Below are 22,287 nucleotides of genomic sequence, written 5' to 3' on the forward strand. Positions count from 1 at the left end.
ACAGGCAGTCCCCGGGGACTATCAGCACCAGAACTCTCCTGCTGTAACCTTCCAGCCTTGCTGCCTGGCCCTACTGGCCCTGCCTGTCCCTTTGCGTCCCCCCTGCTCTGCCCATGCCCGTGTGCCATCCCTGCTCTCTGCCAGCACTGGACACCCAGCGCCAGCCCCTTCCCTGTGCCCCAGCAAAAGCTGTGTGTGAGCAGAGAAGGGATTTGGTGATTTCTCCTTAAGGCACCCTCCTCTTCTTCCATTCCATCGGTCGGGAACAAGGAGGGGAGATCTAGAGCCGAGCTGGGAATAGAGCAAACACAGCGTCTCCCTTCCCCAAGGCAACCCCAGCAGCAAAACCCCCCCCAAATACCCTTTTGTCCGAGCAAACCCAGGTGAGACGGAAGGGAAGGACGGGACGGGGTGACCCGCAGGAGGTGGGGAATCAAGTCCAAGCTCTCATCTCCCAAAGCGGAAGGTGAAGCCCCCTTTTTTCCTGTTGTAGCCGTTGAGCTCCTCTGCCAGGTTCCCCAGGGTGCCGCTGCGCTTCTCCCCTCCGACGGGCACCACCAGCTCGGGGCCCCCCCGCCTGCCCGGCCGCTGCCCGGCCCCGGCCGTGCCGTGTCCCCGCAGCTCCCGGGCGATGCTCAGCAGCGCATCCAGCTCCTCGCTTCTCCTCTGCTTCGCCCCTGCCCTCCAGCCGGGACCCCGGCCCTCCGCCGCCGTTTGCCAGCCGGGAGCGAGCGGAGCCCCTTCCCCGGGGTCTGCCGGCTGCCAGCGCTCGCCGGGAGGGAAGCAGGCTCCCAGGCTCAGGAGGAAGAGGCAGGACAGGGAATAGGGTGCTCTCATCTGGGGGAAGGGGAAGCAATGTCAATGAAGAAGCACCGAGCATCCTCGGGCAGGGTGAGGCAGCAGCAGGGGCTGCCCTGGGCAGTTCCCCAGCCCTGCTGCAGCACCCCCAAACCAGCCCTGCTACTCCTGCTAGAACCCCCAGGCACTCACTGCTCCTTCTGCAGCCTCCACAGCAGCACCCAGCACCAGCCGGGGTGCTGGGGCCCTGAGCTCCCCCCCTGCCCCCCCGAGAGCCGCTGCCCTTCATCGGCAGCAGGTCCGTGCTCCCAAATTCCAGCCTTGCAGCTGCTCTTCCGCTGGGGAGGGGGCTGAGAGCCGGGCAGGGCCGTGGGCTCTGGAGCTGCCCGCTCCTCTTGGAGGCATCACCCTGATCGTCCCCAGGGCCCTGCCCGCTGTGCCTGGGTGACACAGGGGCAGAGGAAGGTGCTCGGAATCCCTCTGCTTTACGCGGGGCTCGGAGCTGCTCTGGCAGCGGGGTCTGAGCAGAGAACGGGGTGAAGCCCTGAGCCTCATGCGGTGCCACAGGCAGTGGGTGACCAGCAGGGGCAAGGCTGCTCTGCCTCCTTTTGTCCTCCCACAAAGGTTCAGAAAGAGGAAACAGGTTGTAATATTATTATTATTATTATTATTATTATTATTATTATTATTATTATTATTACTACTATTATTATTATCTGGAGATCTTGCCTGAAAGCTGCTGCAGGTGGTGGGGGCCAGGCTGTCTGCTCCATGCTTGCCCGAGGGGGCTGTTTCTCACTCCTGCGCCAGACCCAGGTGCACTCAAGCCCCTGCCTGCCCTTCCCAACACCCCTTAGCCCTGTAGCTTCACCCGTACCTTTTTCTCACCTTGCCTCTGTTCTGCTCGCTCCCTTTTTGCTCCCCGTTACCCGTCATGGAGCCAAACTGCTGAGGCCCCTCCTGGGGTCTGGGGGTGCTGGTGGGTCCCTGGTGCTTCCCACCAGCCTCTGACTCCTCCCTGGCTGTGCTGCCCATCGAGGCAGGGATGTAAAGCAGGGACAGACAGACAGACACACGGTCACCAGTCACTTACCTCTGCACCTCGGTGCTGCCACCCCTGGCTCCTCTGTGTCCACCCTGAGTCTGCATGAGCGGCCAGCCCGCCTTGGGCCATTAAATAGCCACGAGCACTAATTGCCATGTCACCCCTCGGACGTGTGGCCACAGAGAGAAGAGGGTGGGATCCTCGGGGAGGGAGCTGAAGGGGGGGATGGAGGGGACAGGGGTTGGTGGAGCTGCCACCATGGGAACACAGCAACACCACTCACCAACGCGCCGCCCTCGTTTGCTGCCTCATTTGGAGGAGCAGCTGGGAGCTGGCCTTGAGTCCCTGGCAGTTGTCAGGGATGCTCAGGGTCTCACCTGGGGGCCCAAGTGTGTCCCCCTCATCTGGCTGGTGTGTCCCTGTGTGCAGCTGTTGGGGGTCCCACATGTTTGCGTGCACAGGCACCACTGGGGACCCCTGCACCCCCAAAGCCACCCAGGGCCTGGCCCCGCATGGACATGCCCAAGTGCTCCCAGCCTCCCTGGTCAACACACACAGCCACCAGTGCTGGAACGTGGTCCCCAAGGCACCCTGCTGTCCCCTCCAGGTCTGTCCTGGGCTGTGGCAGTGGAATGGGAAGTGGGCAGTGGGGAGGGACTGTGGACATCGCTCGGTGCTCTGTCCCGTGGAGCAGGAAGCAGGTCCCCTTGGCACAGACATCTGCCACCCCCCCAATCCCAGCCCCAGGGTCACCCCAATGTCCTGCAGGGCCTCGGTTTGGGCTGGAGCCCTGGGAAGCCTCCTCAGCCCCCTGGGTCTCCCCAGCTCTTGTTTTGCAGAGTGGTTTCAGCGTGGTGGGCAAATCCCCAAGGATGCCATGCCGTGAGCCATCCCCCCAGCACAGCGAGGAGCTGCAGTGATTCAGTGTCACTCCCTTTGCTGTCACCACAGCAGGTCCCCCTGGCCCTGTCCCCACGCTGTGCCCGGCTGTCACACGGTGGGTAACGATGAGATCCTTTTATTAAGGAGTTTAGAAAGTCCACATGTACAGCATTGGACACACTCACACACGACCTAGACTTCACAGCACTGCTACACACCACGGCCTGGCCCAGGGCTTCTCTGGGAAGGTGCATGGCCACATCCCAGACCCACGGTCACCCCTGCCCACCCCTTTCCAGGGAGGTGTCACCACGGATGGGTTTAACCTAATCCGGGGCCATGGAGCAATGCATGAGCTCTTGGGAATAATCCTGGGAAATCCTGCGTCTTGGCATGGATTAAATACCTCTCGTGCAAGTCAAAACAAAGTCTCTGGGGAGTCCTGGGTGACACAGGCAGTTACACAAGGGCGTGCTACCCACAAACCAACGTACAACATTCCCTCCCTGGCAGGGCAGAACGCCAGGGGAGGGGTCTGGGGGGAATGAGCCTTCCCACCCGGCACATGGTTCCATGTGCATTCCTGCCCAAAGCATCCAAAAACCCAGCTACAGCTAATCCACCGAAACAACTGATCCGAAAGTAAAGATGGGTGCAGGCAGGACCCTTTCCAGAGAGGTCCAGTGGAATACAGGAAGTTCCTTGGAAGCTGTCAGGGCTCCTGCTGTTGTGCTGAGAAATGCCGCTGCTGGGTTCCCCCTGTTCCCATCGTTCCAGAAAGCCAGCCTGAGCAGCTGCTCTGGGCATGGATGGAGTGCGTAGAGCTGAGTGCCCTTCACTCAGAGCTCATCCTCACCCGAGGCCTCTGAAGGATCTCTCTGGCAGAGTAAAAAGCTGTGGTGATCCCAATGCATCATTTGTCCGTATCTCTGTCAGGGCAGACAGACAGGGACTCACCCAGTAGGTGAGAGAGCTTGTCCAGCACAAGATCCGAGGTGGGCAAGGCTTAAAAAAAAGAAGAGTCACAGAGAAGTACAAACCTGGTGCAGTTGGGAAGCTGAGCCTTTGATCTCCCTGTGCTTTAAGCTCCCCTGGAAATGGAGACAAGGGGGAGTTTTCCTCCCCTCCTCAGTCCATCCGTCTGTCTGATGGTGTTTCTTGGGGCCAGGGCTCTGCTGTAGCACAGGCAAAAAATGATGTAAAGGGTGGCAGGGTTCTGTCTGTCCCCTCCCCTCCAAGTCCACAGTCCGCTCACATTTGGTTCTCGGGATTTTTTTTTTGGACAAAATCCCCCATTTGAGTCGTCGCAGGGAGCCAGCAGGAGACATCAGTCCCACACCCCATGGCAGCTCCTGCTTGGGCCAGCTGGTGCTGCTGCCCCCTTATCAGGGCCCTGCAGATGCTAAGCCCCACTCGGGGCTTCTTTTCTGCAAACCCTTAACGGGATTTGAGGAAATGAAAGGCTTTGGATATCTGCAGGTGCCGAGCCAGTGCCGCAGCTCAGCCGGGGTGGAAATGAATGCGGGTGCCCAGGCCAGCAGTGAGCAGAGGGGGCTCACTGGGAGATGTGGCTGAGCTGCCCAAAGGGTTTGGGGAAAGGTCACAGCTTTTGGATGGCAAAAGTCCCTTGCGGATCCGAGTGGGTCTGGCTGGGAGGGAGGAGCTGTGAAATGCAGGCAGAGCTGTGCTGGGAAGTGAGCCTTCCTCACCTCCTCCTCTTCCTTGTTGTGCTCCCTGTTTCCCCAGCGCTGCCAAAACAGCTCCGTGCCGTGCTCAGTTCTGGGTGTGCGTCCTTGCAGCACTGTTCTGGCTCACTTGGGGGTGTCCTGACCTGCTGGGAGGCTCCAGGAGTCAGGACAGGGACAACAGGGACTAAGGAGCTGGTGTTCGTCCCTCTCCAGCTGCATTGCTCTAGCAGGGACAGAGGAGAGCGTTCTGCAGTCCAGAGAAGGAATTGCTGGCACGGTCAGGCTGACCCAGCCGAGCCCTCCCCATCACCAGTAGCACCATGGGGGGAGCTGGAGCTGCGGAGCAGCAGCCTCATCCCAGTCCTGGGGGTTTGGGGGGCCTGGGATTCCCCATGACAAGTGCCCCCAGTCCCTTGCCAGCTTGGCAAACCCACTGCCAGGTGTCAGTGCCCAGAGCAGAGGTGACCAGAGGTGCTCAGCCCGCTTGGGCTGGTCCATCTCTCCCTCCTTCCTTCCCTTCAGGCAGCCCCCTTCCCTCCCTGTGGGACCCTGCTGGCCACCTCTGCCCCAGCCATGAGCACAGGCCGTGGGTCACACTCTGGCCAGGACCTGTTCTGGCTGCAGGGGAGCCACGGCAGTGGGAAGCAAAGGTCTGGCAATGTCTGTGGGTGCCCAGGAGCCAAAGTCACCCTCGCTGGCAGCAGGTGCTCCCCAGGGGCCCCTCAGAGGTGGGCAAGCCCTCAGAGAGGATGGGGAGGGTGGCAGCTGAGGGAATGGGTCTGCAGGGTGGTGGGGAAGGGCAGGGGACTGGGCACGGTGTGGAGCGGGGCTCATGCCGTCAGCTAATTCTCCTCCCGGATGGGGCGGATCTTCATCTCGGTGAACTTGAGGGAATACTGCCAGCCGGTCCAGGAGGACCACTCGATGCCGTCGGCGTAGGAGCTGTGGTGGCCCCGGAGGTACTGCCCGTTGAGGTTGGAGGTGTGGCAGTTGCGGTACCACCAGGCTCCGTGGTAGAAGGCGGCGCAGTTGTTCTCCGAGTGGTCGTTGTCCAGGTCCTTGGTGGTGAACTTCATCCCGTTGTGCTTCAGGAAGGAATCACCTGTCCCAGGGGAAAGGAGTCCTGGTGGGCACTTCCCGCCCTTGGGCCAAGTCCCTGCCCCGTGGGGCTCCCCTGGGCACCCCCAGTGAGGCTCCTACAATGGGGCTCCTCCAGCAGATGCCCAACCTCACCCCCGCCTCCAGCTCCTTGAGGCCGCAGGGATGCAGCTGGTGCTGCTGCCAGAGGACACTGGAACACCCCAGCATGGGGATCTGGTGGCTGTGGGCTCCCCCTGCCCATGGGCCCAGGTGTGTCCCCCCCATCCTGCTGCCCTACCTGCTGTCCCTGAGTAGTCGGCGATGGTGATGGGGTACCCGTCCTCCTCGGGGTCCACAGAGAAGAGCCCCACCCCGAAGCTGCCGTAGTGGGCGAAGGCGGTGCCGTTGTCAAAGTCCTCCAGGTCGATGCGGAGCTCGTAGCTGCCCTGCACCGTCAGCAGGTGGATCCTCTTCAGCCCTGGCAGAGGGAAAGGGGGGAGTGTGGGGATCCCGTGGGGATGCGGTGGGTCCAGCCCCTCCCTGCCTGCCCAGCCCACCACTCCCAGGACTTGGGCGCTGTCTCAGTGTCCCCTCCACCACAAAGGAATACCCAGACCTCCCCAGGGGAGTGCAGGCTTTGCCAGCCCGCCCAGGATCGAGCACAGCCAGCCTCACACACCTAACCAGTGCTCCCCTGTCAGCTTCCCAAAGCCGTCCCGGTAAGCTTCCCAGCCACGGAAAAAGTTCACGGAGCCGTCCTCCCGCCGCTGAAACACCTGGGGAGACACAAAGGGCATCAGCTGTGGGGCTGCTCCCAGCCTGCGTGCCCCGGGCAGCCCCTCTGCTCCCCACCGTGCTGCCCACCTCTCCCTGCCTCTGCCTAATTAGACACCGGCACAAATTAAACCCTGTCGGCTCAGTGATTACACAGGGATGCTGGGGAGAGGTCCCCGGGGAAATGCTGGATCATTCATTGCCTGCCGGCTCCTCGGGCTCGGTGAGTCGGTTCAGGTAAAACCCTTCACAGGGTCGTCCGCCCGGAAATGTGAGCAGAGCTGAAACCTGAAGCTCCTTGGGAAGTGGTCGGGTGTCCCTGGAGCGGTGGACACGCCCTGCAGCTGCCTCCAAAGAGCCGGGGTCTGCTGCTGCGCATGGAGCAGAGGCACGGACGGCATCACCCGAGCTCTGTCCTGCGGGATGCGCTGCCCAGGTCACCGTCAGCTCTCCTGCCAACAGTGGGTGCTCAGAACTGTGTAAAAACTCAGCTGCTGGTTTCTTCCTCCTGGATCTCCTTGCTCTCCTGGGTAAGCACCCTATCATAAAGTATCGTCTCTGTGACAGCCTCATTAGTCTCCCAGAGAAATTAACTGTGGGGCAGTGACTGCCCTGAGTCCTGCAGAGCCCCCAGATCCCAGCCAGATCCCAGGGCTCAGTGCAGCCTTTCTGCTTGGAGCCTTTCCCTTTTCCTCTCCCATCTGCTCATCAGCGTGTGTGTGTGCCCTGTGTGTTTCATCCCCTTTTATCCATAGTTTTGGGTCTGATTTATTGACAGCGATCCAGAAAATGCTGCTTCATGCCCGACCATTTGAACTTAATTAAGCCTCTAGCCCTGGATTAATTGCATTAAAGTTGGCTGAGCAAACCTGCCCCACTCCCACTGAGCTCCACGCTCCCAAGGCCGTGGTGGGGACAGCTGGGGCACTCGGTGGTTTAGGCAGAACCCTCCCAGGCTCTGGCAGCCCAGGGGCCAGAGGACCCCATCTTCAGAGCTGGGCTGTGTTGCCGAGCTGAGCGTCCAACATCCCAGGACTGGGGAATGTGGATGAGCCCTGAAGTCAGCTGGGAAGCCACAATGCTTTGCTCCCCTTGGCTGCTTCTGCCCTCCTGCACAGTGTTTCATCCTGGCATGTGGGGCAGAACCACCTTGTGAACCTCTCCCTGGTTTGCTCTTCCCCAGACGGGCATTTTGGGGGCTGTGTGTGCTGGCTGAGGCTCCGGCACGCTCCTCGGCACGGCACAGCTCTGATCCTGCTGTACTTACCTTCTAGAATTAGAGCCTTAATTTTTATCCCTGCGTTGAGCACTTGAGAAGCTGTGGTTAAGCCCATTTAAAGGGGCTTTCTTCAGGCTTGCTGGGAAAGGGGGACAGTGTGGCTGGACAGGGGCCTGAAGCTGATTTTCCCCAGCCAACCTGGGCTCTGTCACTGGCGCCTGGGGAAGGCGGTGGATGCAGCACCAGGGCTCCCTCTTAATCAGCTTTGACCCACGGTTGTAAATAGGCCAATTGCCTGAGTGGTGCCGAGGGGAGTGTGTGGGACAGGGTTCCACTGCCTGAGCCTTGACACAGCTCAGGAATCACCCCAGGGGAAGCCTTTAGTGCCCCACTGCCCACCAGGCTCAGCTCCAAGGGGCTGGAAACCAGGTTGGTTGCTGGTGAGTGCTGGAGGTCCTGTGTCCTCCTGAGTCTCCTGCTCCATCCTCATCATCTCTCCTGCACAGTCCCTTCTGTGCCTCTGTGCCACGTGCAGGCAGGGCTGTGGGAGCCTCCTGATCCCCCTCTGTGGATGTTGGGAATGCTGGGTGCACCAGTGACCCGCAGGCTCATCGTGCTCCCAGCCCTACCTCGCTGCTCTTTTCCTCCTCATCAAATATGCATCACCCCCTCTTAAGCAAAAAGGATTTCCCTCCCTTCTTTAAAGGCAAAGCTGAAATATTTATCTCCTTCATTCTCTGCCTCCCCCAGTTGCCCCTGTGGGGCAGGAACAGGCTCCTGAAAAGCCAAACCCCCTGAGAAAGCAGAGAAAAATGGGAGCACCAAGTGCCTGCCATGGCACTGGCAGCTTCCTCTCCCTCAGCTCCACCAAAGTCCTGGTGGGCTTGAAACTCCCCAGTCTGGGGCCATGCTCAGCCATCACTTCTCCACCACCACAGTGCTCAGGCTCCTGGCCCAGTTTTGGCACCACGGCACAGACCCCACAGCCCTGTCCCCAAGGTGTCCTCTGAGCCCTGTCACAGCAGAGAGAACATCTTTGGCCTCAGCCGGGGAGAAAACGCTGAGCAGTGCAGAGCCAGTCTCCAGGAAGTGCCAGTCCTGTGGGACAGCCTGTGAGCACCACGGCTGGCAGCACTGCCCATCTCAGGAACTGCTCCTGCCTGGCCCTGCCAGCAGAATTGTCTTGTCCCCATTTGTGCTGGCACATAAACCTCATCCTTTTGGAAACAGCACGTGTTTCTCCAGGCTCCTCTCACCCCCTGCCCGTGGTTTACCCCAGCCCAGTGTCAATGCAGCAGTGTCTGCTCAGCCCCCAGCCCTCTCCAGGACCCTTCCAGTGGGGGATGGCCAGGCTGGCGAAGCTGTCCCCACCAGCGTCCCATCACAGCAGGTAAGCTGGAAGCTGTCACCTAATGTTACCACAGCCCTCGTCCTGCTGGCACAGCCATTTCTTCTGCATTCTTTGGCTATCCCACCATTTCCCAATGAATGCTGTGCATGGAGATGATGCTGAGGCACACAGAGCACTGTTGCTTATGGAACTGATCCCAGGGGATTTTACCCCAGACAAGAATGGAGGCTCAGGGGCACTGGCGGGAGCGTGGGGCATTTTCAGACATCCTGAAGACAACATCATCTGAAAAGGCAACTTTTTGAGCCCTCCTGGGATGCTGAGCCTCCCTTGACCTCTATCACCCCATTATTACTTTACGGAAGTGCCAGAGGTGAGTGTCAAGGGCGGAGCTGGGCTGGGCAGTCACGGGGCAGTCACGGCAGTCACAGTCACTGCTGGGCACAGGATGTGGATGCTCCCATCAGCACCGGTGGGCACTGACCCAGATCCACAAACAAACCTGGCCCTGCTTCTGATGGGCAGGAGCGAGGGGGGACAAAGCAGTTGTGCCTTGCTCAGCCTTCCCGGGGATGGGGACAGGGAGCAAGCAGGACCCTGCCTCTGGATCATGCCATGGGGACAGCGAGGTCCTGAGCCCTTCCCCCTGCCCCGCTCCCCGCGGCCTCTGAGCTGTCCAGGCAGGCTAAAGCTGAGCTCAGCAGCTCCCAAGCTCCCGAGTCAAAATTGATTCCGCTGCTGCCATCGCTTCCACCCACCCACATGCAAATAAGCCCAAATGTCAGGAGTAATCGCTCCAGAGGGAAGGGAAGGGAAGGGAAGGGAAGGGAAGGGAAGGGAAGGGAAGGGAAGGGAAGGGAAGGGAAGGGAAGGGAAGGGAAGGGAAGGGAAGGGAAGGGAAGGGAAGGGAAGGGAAGGGAAGGGAAGGGAAGGGAAGGGAAGGGAAGGGAAGGGAAGGGAAGGGAAATCTCCCAGGCTCTGTACCACAGCACCCAGCTGTGCCATGGTTTAACCTGGAGCCTGGATCAGCCAGTGCCCTCACACCCCCAGCCCCTGGGAAATGGCTGAGACAATCCCTGCACCCAAGGGACTGGAGGCACGTTTGGGACCCTGTGCTGCAGAGCAGCCCCACGAAACAGGAGCCTGGGGTGTGCACCCTGAGCACAGCTCTGCCCGCCTCTGGACTGCTGGGATGCAGCACCTGGTTTGGTTCCTGGCCCCATCAAGGCAGGGCAGAGCCGAGGTGTCTGTGCCACTCCACTCCCAGACCCTCCCGGTGCTGCCGGGCTTATAATCACTCGCTGTGCCCCCTGCCCAGCCCAACCCGAGCCCTCCCGCCTGCAGCAGCTTTAAATAAGCCTCTGAGTGTTTTGCTAATCACCTTGGGCTGCTCTTCAGGCTTGGCTGGGGCTGGTGGAGGCTGTGCAGACTGTGCACGGGGTTTGCAAGGACCCTCCGCACCCTGAGGAGCCAGAAGGGTCCCCCTCTCCCCTCTCTAGGGGGAACTGAGGTCCCCGGGCTGTGCTGTGGCTCAGTTTCCCCACTGGAGCTGCTGGCACAACCCGCACACCACAGGTTCCTCCTGCCCAGGGTGGGCTCTGGGAGGTCGAAGGCTCATCAGCCCCTGAGGGCAGGGGGGCTAAGCTCCCTCCTGGCCCTGCTCAAAGCTGCTTAGGGGAATCAGATCGTGGGGATTTGTTTCCTAGAGCACCCAGCTGGAGAGGTGCTGGCCAGCTCGGCTCACCCAGGGTGTCCTCGGGGCAGAGGCTGCCTGCCCACCCCTCCGGGTGAGACCCCTCCACCCCCTGGGACCCCCTCTCTGTCCTACTGGCACCCCAACTGTGGCCTCCAGGGTAAGGAGAGCTGCTGGCACCCTGGGGCAATGGGGTGCTGGGGGCTGGCAGGGCCGTGTCCCCCCATCCCCCTGCTCCCTGCCCCCATCACTGTGAGCACGGGGCCGTCGCAGCCGCCGTGGCAAAGTGAATCGGACAGGGAGTGAATCAGCACAGCATCCGAGGTGCCCCAGGCTCCCCGGCCTCAGATGAGGCCAAGTGTGCTGGGTTTGGGGTCTGCCCTGAGCCCCAGCACCGCCTCACTGGGTGCAGGAGGCAAAGCACAGCCACACTGTGCCCCAACCATAAGACGAGAAGGACAAATTCCAGTGGTGGCATCCAACTCCCTGCCTGAAACCCCCGTCCAGCTCCAGCCAAGCTCCCCAGTCCGGGGCAGGCACTGGGCTCCAGCTCAGGGGTCTGGCTGGCACCACTGGCAAGTTCTGGGTGCACAGCCAGGCCCCCTTGACATTTATTGCCCATCCTGATGACACATCCAAGTGTCCAAAGCGACATCTCCCACCCCCGGCCCTCGGCGCAGGGCCAGCCCGTGGCTAGAGGTGGCATCACCCAGTGTCCCCAGCACGGTGGCAGCTCACCGTCCAGCCTCCCCCGTCCGTCGTCATGTCACAGTAGACCTGGAAGCCGTCAGGGTAGTGTGTGGGGAAGATGGAGTAAATCCCATCTTCTTGCTGTCCACTCGCATAGATGTCAAAGCAGTCTCGGGGCCGGGAGCCTGCAGCGTGGCATTGGGATGGGGTGGGATGAAGAGAAAGCTGGTTAATTAATGATCTAATTTAATGTCTTGCCATTTCTTCCAGGCTCCCAACCTCGCTTCCAGCTCTAGTTGCCAGCTTGGTGCTGCTTTGCTCTTTCCCTCCCTTCTCCTCCGATGCTCAGGGTGAGCAGTGCCAAGGGGGATGCCACCACCATGGGGACTTCCCAGCAGCTGGTAGGGACTGACCTCTTGTCCCTTTGTGATGGCAAGGGCAAGCTGGGACCCAGATGGGGACAAGGGAGAGCCAATGCCCGGAGAGGCTGTGGGCACGTGCTCCCAGCTCCAGGACAGACTTACTCAGCTGCATCTCAACCCAGTGCTGAGGAATGTGACTGTTTATGCTGAGCCTGTGCAGGGCCACCCTCCACACCCAATGGAGGTGAATGCTCTGCCTGTGTCCCTGCTACACTCGGTGGGGAGCAGATGGGTTTGCAGGGCTGTGGAGGGGCTTTTGGGCTGGTTTATGGACAAGTGAGAGCTGCACGGTGAGAACCCCCGCTTCCAGGACACACCTTTCCATCTCCCTCCTTCTCCACCTCCTTGCCAGCCCCTGCACTGGATTAAATCCCTTCTCCAGGATGGTTTGCCCCATCCTGGGTGGTTTTCTCCCTGCCACGAGCAGCCCTAGGCACATCCCTCTCCCCGGGGACTGCCAGGGATGCAGGCTCACCGTTGGAGCAGCCCCGGGGCCGCGCTCCCCTGGCCGGGGCTCGCTGCAGGTCAGCCTTGAGGCGGGGCCGGGCCCCGCCGCGCTCCTTCTGCAGCGTGTCCAGGACGTCGCTGACAGAGCTCACCAGCCGAGCCATGTTGGTCTGGCTCTCCGAGAGCAGCTGTGGGCGGGGGACACGCGGGGGGACACGGAATTGTGGTTAAATGGTAAATTCCTTCCCCATCCCAGCCCCCTGACCACTCTGCTTGCTCCCACCGCTCAGGCTATGGGCTGGTGGGGACATAAATCCACAGCAGATCCCATAAAACATCCCTGTTGCTTTTTGGCAGGGTCCAGATGAGCACCTATTGCCACCAGGGAGGAGAAATCCCCAAACCTGGGTGCATTGGTGCTGCCAGGCCACGGGATAAAGAGCACCTCTGGGCAGAGGACAGGATGACGGAGGCGGCAGGAATAGCCGTGTCCTGAGGCAGCCGCCAGCTCTTCATCGTTCCCCGAGGTGACCCAGGCTGGGACAGTGACACGGGGTGGCCGTGGCAGAGCAGCAGCATGGGGAGAGAAGTGAAGCAGTGAGAAACAAACAGCTCTGGGCAGAGGGAGTTGAGTACCAGGAGGGTCAGGCATGGAGCATCCAGCCATGATCCTGCTATGACACCCAGCAGACCCCTGCCATACTCAGGTAAGCATTTCAACACAGCTCATTGGCTGGGAAATTTTGGGGACTGTAAAGAGGGGGAGCTGATTGCTGCATAAACTGCCTGTGAGAAGGTTCTGTGTTGTGCTTGGCTCTGACTGGAGCTCCCAAACTGGAGCTGAGACACCCACAATGTGGGAGGCTGCACGCCTGGCTCACTGGCACTGGGGCAGTTTGGCAGGGAGACACTTCCCAAATTCCAATTCCCAAGCACTTGCCTTCAACCTCAGCTCCTTCTGGTAGCTGTGGGCAGGAGCTACAAGCAGCCATGCCCCCAGGGACGTTGGGACAGCGAGTTCCATCCCCAGGGAGCCCTGCCCGGCCCTACCAGCCCCGGCTCACCTGGATGAGCCTGCCCTGCTCTCCCTGCAGGGCGCTGAGCTCCTGCCCCATGGCGCTGTGCCCCTTCTTGAGGCCGTCGCAGTCGGCGCGCAGCTGCACGGCGTGGGTCAGCAGCTTGGCCACCTCGTCCGCCACGGTGACCAGCAGGGCCTTCTGCTGGCTCTTGGTGGCCTTGGCCTCGGCGTCGTGGTCGGTGACGGCGCGCAGCAGCGAGGTCTGCAGCCCCTCCACGCGCCCCAGGGCGCCGGCAGCGCTGGGGCAGTTGGGGTCGATGAAGATGTTGATGCGGGAGCTGTCGGCTTTCTCGATGGTCACCAGCGCGTTGGCCTCCTCGGGGTTGGTGCTGATGACCGGGGGCGACTCGGTGACGGGCGTGTGGTAGTGGTTCATGAAGAGGATGGCCCCCGTGACTGTCACCGCCAGGAGGACGGCCACCGAGAGCAGGACGGTGCACAGGATGTACCCACAGCTCATCCTCTGCAGGCAGAGGAAAAGACACGCCATCAGCACCCCTCTGGACAGCCCCATCCCGCTCCCCTTCATCCCAGAGGTAGGCTCAAACCCGCACGGGCTTTGGGGGTCTGGCGATGACATTGGCCACGGGGGTGGGTGGTGACAGAGGAGGGAGGGTGGGGACCCCAGGGAGCCCTGTGGCTGTGCCAGGAACATGGAGGCCACGGGCAAACAGTGAGTGAGCAGAGCAGCTGAACCCGCCTGGGAGCGGGGTATGAAATAATAACGAGAGCGAAGGCACGGCAGCCGCCGGCTCCCGCTGGCATGTTTTATTTACTGTGGTGATCCTCGGCTGGAGCAGCCTTGGCTCCCCAGGAGATGCCGGTGGGGCTCCCCGCTGCACAAATATGGGGAGGAGAAGGGAAAACACCTCGTCTCCCTCACAGCAGGGACCGCAGGGAGGGCAACAAGGGGAGCTGTGGGTCAGTGCTGGGGTCACGTTGCCTGGAGTACCATGGGGACCTGCTCTGCATAGGGCATCTCCCAGCTATGCCAGGCAGTATCTCTGTCCCCCTTGTCACCTCATTGCCTGTGGGAGGGGGGCAGAGCTGCTCCCAAAGCCTCTGGATCAGACCCAGAGGCTCCTGGCAAGGCAGAGTTGCTGTGGGAAAGGTCTCTGACCCCCCCAGCCCCTCTGGCAGCTCTGCTGCTGTTCAGACCCATCGGCTCAGCCCGTGGCACCTGCTCCATGCCCACCAAGAGCCTTTTCTCCCTGCAAAGCCTGGAGTGCCAGCACAGTCAGCGCCGAGCGAGTGAGCTGCCACCCGATCCCATCAGCTCCCGGTCCCGCTCCACCTCCCCTCCTCGTTACACCTGCAGGACAGAGGCTGTGATTTTCCCCTGACCCTGGCCGCGGCTGTCACAAGGAATTGCAGGGCTGGCAGCAAACTGCAGATTCAGAGAGACAAAGACTACTTTCCCCAGAAACGAGAGGAAAATTGCTGCATCTGCAAAGATTTCCCAGGCCCTGTCCCCTCCCGTGCACATCTATCTGGAGTGACACCTTCCTTCAAGCACCCTTCATTTCATTCCCGCTCACGCATCCATTTGCATTAAGGTGACCCCAGCTGCAGCAGGGCTGGCCGGGGGGCCAAGGATGCCCCACCAGCCTCAGGGTTTGCTCTGGGTCTCTCCCCCTCTCCATGGAGTGAGGCTGCAGATGCAAACAGCACTGGACTGAATGGGAAGCCACCTGCAGGGACCTCTGTGAGGAGACAGCCTCAGGCTCAGCCCCTCGGCGCACGTTAAAAGGAGATGTCAAAGGCAATAAGGGAAACTCTGGGCAAGCAGGGGGTTGAGGAGTTTGCCTGGTGTGTGTAGACACCGAGCCCTGGCTTGGGGGCACAGGGGACATGCAGGAGCAGCAGGATGGCGGCAGACAGAGGTGGGAGACGCCCATTGCTCAGATCCTTATGTGGATACCCAGGACCTGGGCTCAGCTGGGCCCCTCAGCACCCCGCAAGCACAGAAGTGACAGGAGGGGTGGCTGCTGGCCAAAGGCCAGGTTTGGGATCTACAGGGTGAGCATGGACCCTGTCCCTGTGGTTGTCCTGGCTGTGACAGCACCCTCATCTCCAGGACTTTGTGCCCTCCCATCCTGCTGCTGCTGCTCCCCACAATGCTGACATGCCCAGCTCGAGGGGCACATGGAGGAGCTGTAAAGGCTGAGGGAGCCCTCTGCACAGTAAGAGCTCCCAGAACAGAGCCATGAATGGATGATGCTCCCCTTCTCACGGCCACACAAATCCCAACTGGACTGTAACACACCAAAATCTCGCAGCTCTGTCTGGCTGTACAACCACACTGGGAGCTGTATCCAGCTGCTTTCCAGCCTTCAAGACCCAGAATCCCTGCCCTCCCACCAGCAATGGGAATTGGGGGCCAATCCCCTTCCAAAATGATCCCGTCTGCTTGTGACTGCGAGATCCTGAGTGGTGGCAGCTTCATGAGTCCCACGGCATTTTGCTGGCAGGTTGTGTTACCTGGCAACCTGCAGTGGGGAGAGGAGGGAAACTCAGCCAGTGGCACCAACAGCACTCCAAATTGGGGTGGGGGTCCCCCTAAGCCCCTCCAGCAAAGCATCACTGCAGCATCATGCCCACCTGCTGGCATGGGACCCTGCAGACACCCCCTGCCACACACTCCTGCCTCACCGTGACCATGACTCTCATGATCCCTAGGGTTCCTGCTGTTCATTCCATGGCCTCAAGCTCTTCAAATTCTTGCCAAGACTTTTGGACAGCTGTAGGACATCCCCCTGCCCTGGTTATTGATGTTCCCCTGGGGACATCCATTGGGTTGGAGGTCCCAGTGAGCTCAAATCACTCCTTCCTAGGGAGGGCAGAAGCTGTGAGACTGAGTAGTGCTTGCGATGGGCAGATCTTCACTTGCAAACCTGCTCTGGAGCCTGGAAGGGAGCCCCAGGCAGGATCTGTGGGATGGTTGTGTCCCTGGTGCAAAGCTGAGTCGGGCTCTCCATGCCCTGCACTGGCACAGGCAGTAACTCTACACTTGGTCACCCATGGGGGCTGGGTCCTTGGTGACCCAACCACACTTTGTGAGCAGCTCTGGACCCCATCAGGTCTCTCAGAGCATCCCCGAGCCCACTCAGCCAGCCAGACTGGCCGTGCTGGGGATGAGGACAAGCAGCTCCAGCATGTGCAGCCTGTGGGAAGGGAAGGACACGAGCTGCCTTGTCCTCAGGGTACCCAGAAGTGGTCAGTCCCTGGAGAGCATGGATGGAGAGTGGTGCAGGAGAGGCTGAGCTCTGCCCTGGGAGATGCTCTAAGATGGGGATGTCCCCTTTGCTCCTGCCAAAATCCCTGCTCCTCTCCAGCTCATCAGACAAGCGCTGCTGTGGGATGGCAGGCAGGGGTCCGGCAGCCTGGCTGCTCTGCCCCTGGGCTGTGTACACACCAGAACCTGTGTTCTGCTTCCGAGGCAAGTGGGCACTGTGGTTTGCATTGCCCAGGCTCAGCTGCTGGTGCAAACTCTAGTCCAGGTACCCCCACCTTCCTGCCGGGGTCCACCCGGCGCTGAAGGCGCCTCAGGGCAGCAAGGGTCAGTCCCCCACCCCGAACCCATCGCTCGTTCAGAGCTGCCTGAGCAGCTCAGCTCGCATCCTTGCTCTGCTCCACTGCTCCGTCCCTCTCCACCCTCCCTGCCCATCCCGCCCTGCTGCTCCCTGGCTGCAGCCCCCGTCCCCTCGCCCCGGGCCGGGGCTGTGTCCCGGCCGCCCCCCGCGCCCTCCCGGCGCCCAGCGCCGCGCTCCGCCGGCACGGAGCAGGTAAACTGAATCCCGCTCCCCTTTTCCTGCTCTCCTCCGTCACCCAGAGCCTGCCTGCCACCGCTCCCACGGCACGCCACACTCTGCGGATCGGGAAGAGGAGAGGAGAGAGGACGGGAAGGATGACGAGCGCCCCGGAGCCGGCTCTGTGAGTGAGCACCAGGCGGGCTGGGATGGGATTCCTCCGGAGCTTGCGGGAGCTGGGATCGCAGCACCGGCTGCACGGCAAACTCTGTGCATCCTTTGAAACCCACCGCGAACCCATCCAGCTCCGCGCTGGGTTGTCCAGCCCCCCACGGGTGGTGGGGATGGATCCACCGTGCCCGGCTCGCCCTCGGGGCCACGGGGGGCACAAATCCGGGGGGATGGCAGCTCCAGACGGATGGCACTGCTCGAATCCCTGCCTGCAGGGGCTGCGCACAGGGAGGGAGCTCTGCCAGGGAGGGCAGGGCAGGCTGGTTTCTCTCTCGGGGGGTCAGGGGTCTGCCGAGGTGCGCAGCCCCTCTCCAGTGAGGCGCGGAAGCTGCTCGGCATGGAGGGGCTGACCGGGGAGAAGGGGAAGGGTGCGCAGAAGGGAGAAGTCGGGCAGAAGCCCCTCTCTTGCCTTGCTGCGGGTGTCAGGGGACAGGGAAGTGGCGGACCCGGGGTCGAGCGTGTCTCACGGCTGCTCCCCCCATCCTTGCCCAGCCCCTGGGTGCCGAGGAAGGGCAGCACTGCCAGCTCTTGGCTCCTTCCCTTCACTCACAGGCTCGCTGGAGATTCGCTGTTCTCCAGCTCTCCCCAGACACGTTTGCCCATACTCCGCACTCCTTCTTCCCACCCTGCCTGCACTCAGCGTGCATCCATGCCTGTGCCTATCCCTAGAAGTGTCCAGGACCAGGCTGGATGGGGATTTGAGCAACCTGGTCTAGTGGAAGGTGTCCCTACCCGTGGCAGGTGTTTGGAACTGGATAATCTTTACTGGCCCTTCCTAGCCGAACCATCCTGGGCTTCTGGGGCTCCCTACCTGCTCGGCCGCGCTGGGTGGCTGGCGGGCGGCCACGCCGGGCTGGCGGAGCTGGCACACGTGCAGCGGGATGTGCAAACAGGCTCCGGCACGTGCCGGATCCCCCGCGTGTCACCGCAGGCTCTGCCGCCGCTCCACCGCACCCCGCCGCAACGCCGGCCTCCCCCCCAAAAAACCAGCGGGGCTCCTGGAGGTTAAGAGCGGGTCGAGCGGCCGGGAGTCCCCGAACCGGGAGGGATGACTCCGGCTGCAGCGCGGAGCTGAGATGCCCAATCCCTTTTAAAGGGTTATTTAAGCAGTTTAGAGCGTGTAGCGGTTCAGCAGAGGCGTGTGGCAGCCCCTAAGCGTCGCCCGCTGCCCGACCGGGGCAGCCCTGGGGCTGGGTGGGAAACCCTGGCTGCAGGTTAATAAACACATTGATTTGGGGGGGTGAGGAGGTGCAGCCCGAGGGGCTTCGCACGGGGGGGACTGGGGGGCAGCTCTCCACGCTGGGGTGCGCCGGGAGAAAAGCTCGCTGGGGACACTAGGGGGGTCACTGGGACCCCCGGGCTGGCTGACCCCCCCCACCCCCCGCCGCCCCCCGCCCCGTACCTGTGATTTCTCCTGCTGCCCATCCTCAAGTTGCGAGGCTCCTCCCACGGTTTTCCAACGCTCGTTCCCCATCGCGCCGCCAACTTCCAGCCCAAGTAAGTGCCCGGACCCCCCAAAGCCCCCCCAAACCTCCTCCCCGGCGGCGCAGCCCCTGGCCCGCCCGCGCTGCCCGGCTGGCCGCGGCGGAGGACGGGCGGCGGCGGCGGCGGCGGCGGAGGAGGAGGAGGAGGAGGAGGGAGGGAGGAAGAGGAGGGAGGGAGGACACGGGCACGGACACGGGGGTGGATCTTCCCTCCCCGCCCGCCCCGATCCCCCCCGGGGCTCCCCCGGCCCCGCTCCGGGCACCCCGCCCGGTGATGCCCTGGGGGATCTCCCCGCCCCCCCCAGCACCGCCCGCCGCCCCCCGGCCGCCCCAGTCATTCCGAACCCGGACCCGAACCCCCCGCTCCAGCCCCGGGCTCCGCAGCTGCCCAGATGTGGCAGCACAGCTGGAGGAGCGGCAGCAGGTAAGGCGGGGGCCGGTACCAGCGGGATCGGGGGTGCTGCAGGGCACCGGGGGGGAGAGCGGGGGGTGCCCCCGGAACCCGCTCACCCCCTTCCCAAAGATACGCCCCTACATCCTCCAGTGGAACACCCCGAGCTGGTGGGGCTCAGTCCCACCGGTGGGCAGGGATGGGCAGGGTGCTGGGCGGGGGGGGGGGGGGGCGGAGAAGGTGGCACTGGCATCGCCACCCCCCCAAACCTTTGTGCCCGAGGGTAGCCAAAGCGCTGGGCGGCTCTCTGAGCAAATCCCAGCGCGCTGTGGGAAGCTGGTGCTGGCGGGGCGAGGCGGCAGCCGCCCCCACCCCCTCCGGGGTCACAGCGATGCCCAAACCCCAGCGCTCCCAGCCCAAAGCCGCGGGGCCGGCCCTGCGTGCCAGGGCTCCCTCCCGGCCCGATGTGCCGCCGCTCCCGTGTGGATGTGGTTTTCCTTCCCATAGCTTTGCCGCACCTCCCGTAAATCTTTTATTTGCCACTTGTCTGACCTGCGGGCAGGAGCGTTGCTGAGAGGTTCAGAGCATCGTGAGAGCAGCGATGGCTCAGCGCTGCTTCAATCCGGCTGGGGGGAGGCTGAGTTCTCTCTCCAGGCTGAGAATCCCCCGGGAAACCTCCTGGGCAGCCCTGCAGCCCCTTGTCCTGCAGCATGAAGGCTGTGCCCTGGGCAGGTGGCACAGTGGTTCTTCCAAACTCTCCTGTCTCTGTCCCTGGAGCTCAGCCCCAGTCGGGACTTCCCAGCAGCTCCATGTGGCATCACTGGGGTGGGGGCTGCCTCCCTGTGCGGACAGCGGTGGCACAGGGGTGACAGGTTGGATGCGTAGGGGGCGAAGGGTTCAAGCAGCTTCTCTCCAGGGCACACACCCTATTTTGGGTAGAGCTGGATGCGTGCTGGGCTGGCAAATATTCCCAAAGAGCTCTCCGGGGCGGGGAGGGGAGCACAGGCGTTGCCCCAAGACGTGTGTGTGTGGGGGGTGTGCATTGTCTCCCGGCCAGGTGCAAATCCTGCCTTTGGCTGCAGGGCTGTTTTGTGTGGATTTACCGGGCGATGCTCGTGGCCGGCAGCCCAGCTCCTTCCCCACGGGCGGTTTTCAAGGACTTCCCTTTCCAGCTGAGACCGGCCAACTCGTGCCGCTGGTGCTCGGTGTGCCCGCACCAGCCGGGCTCGGCTCCCCGCTCCACTTCCCGTGCGGGAAGCAGGCGGCGCTGGCCCCCGGGAAGCTGTTTAAAGCTGAACTCCAAACAATAAAAACTTATCATTAAAAAGAAATGCATCTTGGCTTCATGTGGCCTGGCAGAGCGGGGAGGAGTGATTCAGTGGCTTGTCAGCCCTGGGCGTTAGGCACGCCGAGCTGCACAACTGGACACTCTCCAAGTCCAGCAACTCATTTTCTGCAGATGGAGCCGGGACCGTGCAGCGGGCTGACGGTTAATTTGCAATCCAACATACCTTGACATAACCCACAGCCGAATCGAGGAGGTGGTGCAGGAGGGGATGCCTGGGAGCCTGCTGGCCGGGCTGTGCCGTGTGTGGGGCGTCCCCACTGCACCCTGACACAGGGGTGCCTGCCAGGGTGCAGGGTCCGCCTCGTCCCGGTCCCAGTGCTGCTCCCAGGTGCTGGTCTTCAAGCAGTGAGGTGAGCAGGAGACGGAGGTTGTCTCCCTGGGAGAGGGGTCCGTGTTTTTGGGAGCTTGAGTGATGCTGAGGGTGAACCCTGCCCTGGCGGGGATATCGGCCTGGCTCATCATTCATTTACGTTGAGCTGTGTCACCTCCCGTTACCTGTCGCAGGGTCCAGCTGTAGCTGTGGAACTGGGGACGAGGGTAAGGGCGTCCATGGTCAGCTGAGACCCAGGGCCCCACAGCCCTGCGCCCAGCTCCACGGGCTGCCTCAGGAAGGACTGTGTGCTCAGGGCTTGTCTTGGGCACACGGTGGTGGCCGATGGGCCCGGACCGTCCCCCGGGGGCTGACAGGGGAGGGGGTGAGGAGGGGGTTCTGCCAGCAGCCCAGCCCGGATCGATAGGCATCGGAGAGGATGATTCATGTCTCAGGCTGTGGCCCGAGGGCAAAAACGGGGAGAGGTTTGATGTGAGGATGCCGAGAGGCTGCGGGTCCTGCAGGGAGTTGCGGCTCCTGGCAGCGTTTCCCCTCCCGAAGCCGGTTCTGCCCGCACTGCCCCGGGGTCCCGGCTTGGCCTGGGGGAAGAAAACGACTGAAGAAACACAGGATCAGACCCAAGCTCTAAACCGAGTCTTTTGAAAACATTTCAGACACTGTTTTCTATGTAGTGGCCCAAGACAGCGAGTAGAGTAGCAGGGGGGTGTTGGGCAGAGGCTGGGCTCGGGTCAGCTCTGTGCCCCCCGTGGGGACAGGACACTACAGAGAGTGGGACATCACAAGACAGGGCTCGGTGGCACTTTACCCTCCTTGCCGTGTTCAGCCACACTCGGGGTGCATCCCCAGGGTGCCAGGGGCCAGAGCTGTTGAGAGAGCACGGACGTCCCGTGGGTCCGGCCCAGAGAGGGGCTGTGCGGGGCAGGACTGTCCGGGACACGGGGGCTGGGGAAAGGCTGGAGGGGGCCACACCGAGCCCTCCCCCAGGAACGGCGTGTGCTTTCCTTGGCAGGGAGCCACGGGAGGCAGAGCTGTCGCTGCACACGCACGGCGTCAGACATCATCACCATATTAATAATGAAAGGGCAGCTCCTTCAAAGCTCTCCGTCCCCGCGCCGGCGAGAGCGCGGAATGCAGAGGAGGCGCGTGAGCCTCATCCCAAGCAGCCGTGGGGAGAGAGAGCTGCGGTGCCCGGATGGTCCTTCGCGGGTCCTTCACCACGACACTGACCCGGAGTGACAAAAACCCGCCCGGGTCCCCGCTGGGCGCTCTCCCTGCCGGGAGTTTGGCTGCTGTGGGGGTCCCTGCAGAGGAGCAGGGCAGCCCACGGTATCCCCAGCTCCTGTTCCCGGCACTGCGCCGTGCAGGCTCCGCTGTCCCCCCCGTTCAGCAGGAAAGGCCATTTTGGCTGCAGGGCAAGGAGCCTCTGTCCCAAGGGCTGAGTGCTCTGTCCATCGCTGAGTGACACGGCAGGACACCGCTCGCTGTGTCAGGGACTTTTTCTTCCACGGGAGGAATCGATGGCTCAGACAATGACACAATCCACCCACAAAGAGGTCCTGGGCTGCAGCCTGCAGGGGTCAGTGGCA

General features: G+C 62.2%; 2 protein-coding genes across 2 annotated transcripts; both read right to left on the reverse strand.

Annotated features, from left to right (window-relative positions):
• Positions 1-447: 447 nt before the first annotated feature.
• QRFP (pyroglutamylated RFamide peptide) lies at positions 448-837 on the reverse strand. The gene has a single exon (XM_066201538.1). It carries the CDS (start codon positions 835-837, stop codon positions 448-450), a length of 390 nt encoding a protein of 129 aa, XP_066057635.1.
• A 2,027-nt stretch (positions 838-2,864) lies between these two features.
• Positions 2,865-18,634, reverse strand: FIBCD1 (fibrinogen C domain containing 1). The gene is made up of 7 exons (XM_066201162.1): positions 18,550-18,634; positions 13,154-13,630; positions 12,118-12,277; positions 11,269-11,405; positions 6,173-6,269; positions 5,792-5,971; positions 2,865-5,515 (listed from the first exon to the last, which is right to left on the reverse strand). Exons 1-7 carry the CDS (start codon positions 18,619-18,621, stop codon positions 5,256-5,258), a joined length of 1,383 nt encoding a protein of 460 aa, XP_066057259.1. The 5' UTR covers positions 18,622-18,634; the 3' UTR covers positions 2,865-5,255.
• Between the last annotated feature and the right edge of the window lie 3,653 nt (positions 18,635-22,287).

The sequence above is a fragment of the Chamaea fasciata genome, unplaced genomic scaffold (genome assembly GCF_029207755.1).
Source record: "Chamaea fasciata isolate MVZ Bird 193981 ecotype frontalis unplaced genomic scaffold, bChaFas1.0.hap1 SCAF_20, whole genome shotgun sequence".
Classification (NCBI taxonomy): Eukaryota; Metazoa; Chordata; class Aves; order Passeriformes; family Sylviidae; genus Chamaea; species Chamaea fasciata.

What these genes read in the sequence shown, in the direction of transcription:
- QRFP (XM_066201538.1), bottom strand. Translation starts at nt 837, where the DNA reads ATGAGAGCACCCTATTCCCTGTCCTGCCTCTTCCTCCTGAGCCTGGGA.
- FIBCD1 (XM_066201162.1), bottom strand. Translation starts at nt 18,621, where the DNA reads ATGGGGAACGAGCGTTGGAAAACCGTGGGAGGAGCCTCGCAACTTGAG. An exon ending in GACAGGGGAGCACTGGTTAG is followed by an intron (nt 5,972 to 6,172) that starts GTGTGTGAGGCT and finishes TCCCTCTGCCAG; the next exon opens with GGCTGAAGAGGATCCACCTG. An exon ending in CGACTACTCAGGGACAGCAG is followed by an intron (nt 5,516 to 5,791) that starts GTAGGGCAGCAG and finishes CCCCTGGGACAG; the next exon opens with GTGATTCCTTCCTGAAGCAC.